At 40.5% G+C, this 7,049-nt stretch overlaps 1 protein-coding gene across 1 annotated transcript; it reads right to left on the reverse strand.

The window, feature by feature from the left end:
* Nucleotides 1-3,575: 3,575 nt before the first annotated feature.
* Nucleotides 3,576-5,341, reverse strand: LOC147883698 (small ribosomal subunit protein eS17-like). Its single transcript, XM_087398803.1, has 5 exons — nucleotides 5,180-5,341; nucleotides 4,919-5,080; nucleotides 4,669-4,794; nucleotides 4,114-4,182; nucleotides 3,576-4,017 (listed from the first exon to the last, which is right to left on the reverse strand). Exons 1-5 carry the CDS (start codon nucleotides 5,180-5,182, stop codon nucleotides 3,946-3,948), a joined length of 432 nt encoding a protein of 143 aa, XP_087254929.1. The 5' UTR covers nucleotides 5,183-5,341; the 3' UTR covers nucleotides 3,576-3,945.
* Nucleotides 5,342-7,049: the final 1,708 nt, after the last annotated feature.

A 7,049-nucleotide genomic window follows, 5' to 3' on the forward strand; every position in this document is an offset into this window, starting at 1 on the left:
CAGAGTCAACTAGTGCGATTATGGTGAGGTGGGAAACCAAGAGGGCTTGACACTACAACGGTGGATGTAATTAAGTGTGGCTAGGAACAAGCAGGGCCTAGCGTTAGAGGGGGATGCCAAGAAGAGGTAAAGACTAAGGTCCCCTAGAAGGACACTTGGCATCTAGAAGTCCACATGGCATGCAGTGGGCTAGGAGGGAGGATTCTAGAGAGAGCCAAAAAAGAAAGGAGGTTTTTGGGGACTCGTATCATGGGTATCAGAGGACCTCAAGACACAGAGAGAGAGAGAGAGAGAGAGAGAGAGAGAGAGAGCTCCAAAGAGAATCCATGGCTGGGTGGACTAGCAGAGAAGAAGCCCTCGAGGTTTGGGGACCCGTATCAATATGTTTCAGTGTCATTGTAATATGACATAGTATACTATTAGTCATCTCTTGTGCATTCGCCTCTCTCTCCCCTAATCCTCTAATTCAATTTGATTTTATATCTAAATGGTGTATTTTAACACCAACAAGGTGTGTGTACATATATACCAAATATCCAAGAGTAAATATACTCCAAGATGAGTACTTTGAGTGTCCCTTACGATCAAAATTATTCTAGCCAAGGAGTTCCACATATTATTTCAACTAATTTTTATTTTGAAAGAGAGATTAAGAAATAGTATGTAGTACAAAAAAATGATTTTTGAAAATTTCTTTGGTCCAAATTAAAAATGTTCTTTACACATCCAAAATAGTTGAATAATGTGCTTATTACAAAATTTCTTATTACATTGATTCCGATTTGAAGAAGTATGATCTTGTGTACCGAGTGGGTACCTAGCTCATCTATCCCTACCATTGTCAAAATGCTTTTTGATGCTTGTGCATTGAGTTCGATCCCTCTTGCATTGGGACCATTTTTGTTTGAATCCTAAACTTTTGTTGCTTTTCTATAAAGTCCATTGTAGATCTCCATCCCTTCTTTATGAGTGGCATCCCACAACCAATCCAAAGCACCCTTGCATTCAAAAGCATATCTAAAAGGGTTGTCTTTTTCTTCACTATAAGGTATATTGTTATTCCAAGAGTATTTCATTTCATCTTGAACAAAATGAATATATTCAATGGACCGCCGTGATAACCTGTTTGTGTGTTTTTCTATAGACAAATTTGCCTTTGTTTTTCTATAAACAAATTTGCTTTTCTTCATTCACCCACGACAATTCTTTGTACTTCACAAAAATAGTATCCATCAATGGGCTCCAACCTATATCTCTCTAAGATTCTATGTTGAGACAACTTATATTTGTTTTGCATATCAAGCTTGTATCGTGTCTTATATGAAGTAGCTTCACAAACTATGTCACTATTCTAGAGGTATTCAAATGATTAAAATTTTTTTCATGTGTTTCAAAATTGATTTCTTTCATTATTCCAATATCTCTTGAAACACATGCAATGCAAAGTAACGTTGATTGCTAAAGGTGATTTTGTGTCCTTGTATCTCCATAGAATTTTGGAGACAACTGTTTGCAAAGATATATTTTATTAGTGAAAAAAGAAGCTTGTTATATAATCACTAGTGTATAAATTTTAATCCAAGCAACTCCTGCTCCTCCATTGGCACAGATCAACTAGTAGTGGACAAGTAGACACATGGACACAAGGAGGATGCTACTGCTGTGGGCCAAGCACAGGTCAAAGCTAGTAGTGGACAAGTAGACACATGGACATAAGGAGGATCCTACTGCTGTGGCCGATTGTCAATGAAGAAGCAAAAGGGCCCTTCTAGCAACTCCTTGGCATACCCCATCCTTCCGCACATGTTGGTCCTTTGCACCTCTACACCTTCCTTTTTCTATTTATGTGGTCTCATTGGCATTTTGCCACAGCAATAGCATCCTCCTTGTGTTCATGTGTCTACCTGTCCGCTATCAGCTGACCTATGTTAGGCCCTTCTGGCAACTCCTGCTTCTACTTGTCACATTTGCACTATCCATTTTCTTCTCTGGTCTACATGTCAATTCACACCGGTTGGCAAGCATCAATCTGTTGACTATTGGTTCAACTACATTGACCTACAATCTACTCCAACCGTCATCTCCCTCATCTCTATCTGCATTGCTCCTATCCTAGATCTCTTGCAGTTTAGCTGCACATGAGGACTTGGCCGGTCTTTCACCCCACTATTGGCTCTCGTAGCATGTGGCTCTAAAATCCCCTACCATCGTTCATGTCAATCACATCCATCCATGTGTGTCTATGCTGGCCAGTCGCATCCATCCATGCGTGCTAAAGGTCTCACCATCACTGTTGCATGTTCATGTTGGAGCAACCTTAGCTCTACTAGGTTGTTTGCCCTTGCAAACCCTTTTGTTGTCGAGTCATTTGGTCCACTCATGCCATATAATTGGCCATTCTATGTGCAATGGCCAAACATGTCTATTTCATGCCCTCTTTTGCTACAAGTCTACCCCACATCCTATGAGCCATAAAGTACCACGTACATGAGTTGCTATCATCATCCTCGCGGGTTTCAATGTGCAATGTGCACATATCTTTTTTGGCTTCCTTTTTTAGGATCCTTCTTATGAGGACACATGGCATCATTGTGTCTTCATGTAGGGTGTTACTGTTTACCCTCAATGGCAAGTATCACTATGGCTAGGATCACTATGCTCTCTCCCTACAATGTTAGGGTTTGCCCTAAAGTACCATCTTGAAAATTGGCACCTTCTCATTGGGCTATGTGTAGGGCTCCAATCCCACCCACCACCCACGAGAAACCGATCTCCAAAAACAGATCCAAGAATATGAGGGCCTCCACCCTCAGGCCATTATATGGTTCCCTTGATGAGTATCCCCTTTGCATGGAATTACTCATTTAGACCTTAATACATGTGAGTCTCTCAAATGGCTTGCAAGACCATATGCTTCAACATATTGTACTTGCATCAAGAGTAGATGCAAGTTCATATTGCTAGCATCGGCGATGTGGTATAAAAGCTACCATGCATGTGTAAACAATTGCATTTCATATAGAGATATATTTGAAATTAGCATAATCCCAACATAAGTTGTTCTAATTGCTAGAATTGATGGTGCATTAGAATAAACTCTTTCCAAGAGTTGGTGCTGCGCAAAGAATTTTGCAATGGGGAGAATTTAAGGTGAAGGTAATTATTAAACTCAATCTCTATTTCCAACTTATGTGAGTGAGGTTAACGTTCAAAGAAATGTCATTTCAAAGAATAAACACTTTCATATGTGCAGAGATAGATATGGCATTCCTAAAAGAAACCTTGTAGAATCATTTGTAGGTAGCTAACTAAGAACCAATATAAGAAATTTGGGTTATATACAACATCACTTATACGATCAATAAAAAAACGATGGAGATCACTCAATGTTGCCTTGAGAAAAATATTAGAGCAATCCAAATACCATTTATACCACGGAGACCAACCATTCTGAGAAACAAGCTACACTAATAGACTGATATCGATTGAATCATATCAGATGAGCATAGGCAGCCCGAATTTAACCTTAAAAGCTTTTCCTAGTCATAGAAAACCGATCATACAGTTGACAGAGCTTCATTCAATCTCCATCACAAAATCGATTATGCAAATGTTAGATAGCTTCAGAAAACATTCCAGCCTTATCTACCTTGTACCTGAAAGTGCTTCCACTCAATTTAGACCCACATTCCAAACCTCTATCTCAACCAAGTGAATTAACAGTCTCCAACTACTTTAAAAAATTTGCAAAAAAACCACTGCTTCGAACCTCATCGCAAATGAGAAAGGGCAGTCAGTCAATGGCAGTCTGCCCTGCACTTCAAGAGAAATAGCAGCTATAAAGACTAAGCCTCCAGTTACAAGAAATGCCCATAACAGCAGAATCCCCCCTAAGAGAGTACATGAGCATAGCAGCTATCCTTCTCCAGAAAATATATCTTAAAATTAATTCCTCCTTCCTTGAAAACCTCCTGGGATGGGAGGCTTGACAAAACCAGTCCCAGCAGCTGGAGGAGCCTGTATACACAGCAGAGACATAACAATAAATCCAGAGTAACTAGTTTGCAACTTGACATTGATTAAAATGCAAATTTAGCAATCCAGAAACCTTACCGCCTTAACCACTCCAGGTAGCTGAGGCATGTTCAGCGCAGCCAATAAATCCATGGTCTCCTTATCAACCTAGTCAAAAGAGTGCGATTGATGGATCTCAGCACATATTTTCCTGCATCTTAAATCTCTACATCTGCTTTGACCCATTCTCTTAAGACTTAAGATTCATGGCTCAAAACAGTGCAATACAATTTATAAACTCAGAGAGAAACCAAACAGCAGATACAGCACAGTACCCAAAAGTACAATTCAGACAACACCCCTAACCAGTAGTGACTGTAGAAAGACGAAACAAGGCAATCGTCCGAACAACAATATGATATTAAAAACAGGAGGAAGTATAACATGATCCAATGCTGATAGAAACATAACATTACTAGTTAAAATCAGCCATGGGCAAATGTTTCTTGCGTAAGAATTGAGGTAAACACTATGCTTATAGCAGCACATTCTGAATGAAAAATCCTATAGGCCGTGGCTTATGTAGGGGCAAAGAGGGAAAATGACTGTAAGAGAGTGCGGCTGCTCAAATATAGGTTGTACTCCTTGAATTACCTCAATCACGTCAGTCTTGATGGCTGATTCCTCAGGAACGAAGTCCATGCGCCTTTCGCGCTCCTCCTCCTGCAATTTCAAAGAGATGCCCCGAACAGGTCCTCGCTGGATCCGCTTCATCAGATGCTGCAAGTATCACTAATTCCGCTTCATCAGATGCTGCAGGTATCACTAATGGAGTTTCATAAGAGCAGAATACGCTGGAAAAAAGGGGGAGCCCAAAACAAACTACTAATTCAGAGAAACCCACCGTGGCAAATCCTGCGATTTTGTTTCTGAGACGCTTCGAGGGAATAATAGCCACTTCCTCGGCTATTTTCTTGTTGGTTTGAAAATCCAGGGTCATTCGAGAGTAGTATCTCTCGATCATTTGCCGGGAAGCCTTCTTCACCGTCTTGGTTCTGACGCGCCCCTGAAGGAGCAGAAGCAACGGGGAAGGTTACAACGGAAGCCAAAACGAGGAAACAAAAATCGCCACCACAACAAAATCACCTAGAACGTGTTGACGCACCATCTTGGAATGGAAGGAAGGCCTGCAGCGGAAGAGGCAAGGTGGCAGGGCAGGAAATTTGCAGCCTCCTAGGACTTCACTTGGATGGCACTACAGAAACAGAAGAAAAGACCTTCGACACCCCAGCTTTGGCATACAGCAACCCCTCAAAACCCTAACTCTGAGCCTCTATTTTTCAACCTCAGGTTTGGTTTAACTTACTAGGCGAATGGGGGAAAAAGCCACGTCATCTTTTACTCGTCCCATTCTCATGCAACTTCAAAAACTAATGCTTCATATGTAAACGCCCTACACTTGACCGAAGCAAATCCATAAGGTTAACCACAACAACTAGATTTGCGGCAAGCAGCCTTTCCATCGTGGAGCACATAACTAGTAACTCAAAATTGAACCTGAATCCTAGCATTTGATCAATTTTTTATAGATAAAAAGCTAATGAGTAAAATAATGGACATGAGGCGCGACACAGGGTCCATTAGGACCCAATCCTCCTTGCAAATGTCAGGGGTGGCGATTAATTATTGATTTCATGATGTCCATATTTTGGAAGATGAAGTCCAACAAATACATGAATAAGGCAATACAAGAGTTGTCCCTTCTTATAGTTTATACGATATTGTCGCACGGACCACAACCATACCATATGAATAAAGGTGTTATCATCCTTCAATCTTGCATCCATCTTGGATTTCCTTCCTCCCTCGCATCGATAACATGCATTAAACGATAGGAATGTTGTAAGAATTCAGATTGAAAACAAGAAATTTTGAATGGATCCATAATTGAAAATATTTACATTATAATATATAATATATAATTATTATAACCACACATAGTGTAGGCAGGGAGGCAGTGCGCTTCCTTCCCCAAAGAGTTATAATCTGAGGGAACGGGCCCTTCCCTAGGTGTCGAGAATGAGTCGAGAATATAAACGCCGAGAATATTAGTGCCGAGGGTAAGTCTCGCGAATGGATAAGAAACTAGCATATTACTTGAGTGTCAATATATGTAATCGTAGTACTCGAAAGTTGAGAGACAATATCTGAAAGACTTGCCAATGTGACCCTGACAGGATCTACTTGTGTCTTTGAGCGGGATGATTCCAACATTTTTAGATCGTTCAGTAGACTCTGGACACAGCACAAAAAGACAACTATCGTTAGAGGAAGTCCGAGGGTTAGTTTTCTATGTTCCGTAATTTTCTTGAAAAGTTTTACAATCAAAATTATCTCCCTATTACTACCTACTTACATAGAATTTGAAGTCCAAGTCATGAAGGCCATTTCCTCTACACACTAGTGTTAAAAAATTTTCCCTCCATAGTACAGGCCTCCTTACTCTACACCACACTAACAATACCAATCGCATGAGGATAAAAGTTTCCAGTATGTACATTGAAGATTTTTCTTGGGTCCGTCTTACCAAGATCTTGAATGGGGTCAACAAGTACTCTTTTTTGGATAATCCCTGTGATGAAGTCACCAACACAAGATCAACTGATGGGTCTTATGGGGTTGCCGACTGAAAGGCCCGAATCGAGGGGTGAGATTATATCTTTCATGTATTCCCACACAGGTGCGCCAATGTCTTTCTTACTGTGACTATTATCACTGCTATCATCTAATTTCATGTCATCCTTAGTGCCACTAATGTCACCGCTATCATCTAATTCTTCGAGTTGAATTTGAGAATAGTTTTAGTCTGTAAATGTAATCGTAATCAGCCTTTCCTTATGTGTTGCGTTCTTGAACCTCCATACATTACCCACTCTGATCATGTAGACTCTTTTTCTTCCTTGACCCTTGTTGGCCAACTCCTCTTATAGCCATGCGACATGGATGAGCTTCACAATCAGGTGGTTTGGCAGCTA

This window comes from Dipteris shenzhenensis, chromosome 27 (assembly GCF_047967505.1).
Source record: "Dipteris shenzhenensis isolate YYH24624 ecotype China chromosome 27, Dip_SZ_1.0, whole genome shotgun sequence".
In the NCBI taxonomy this organism is placed as follows: domain Eukaryota; kingdom Viridiplantae; phylum Streptophyta; class Polypodiopsida; order Gleicheniales; family Dipteridaceae; genus Dipteris; species Dipteris shenzhenensis.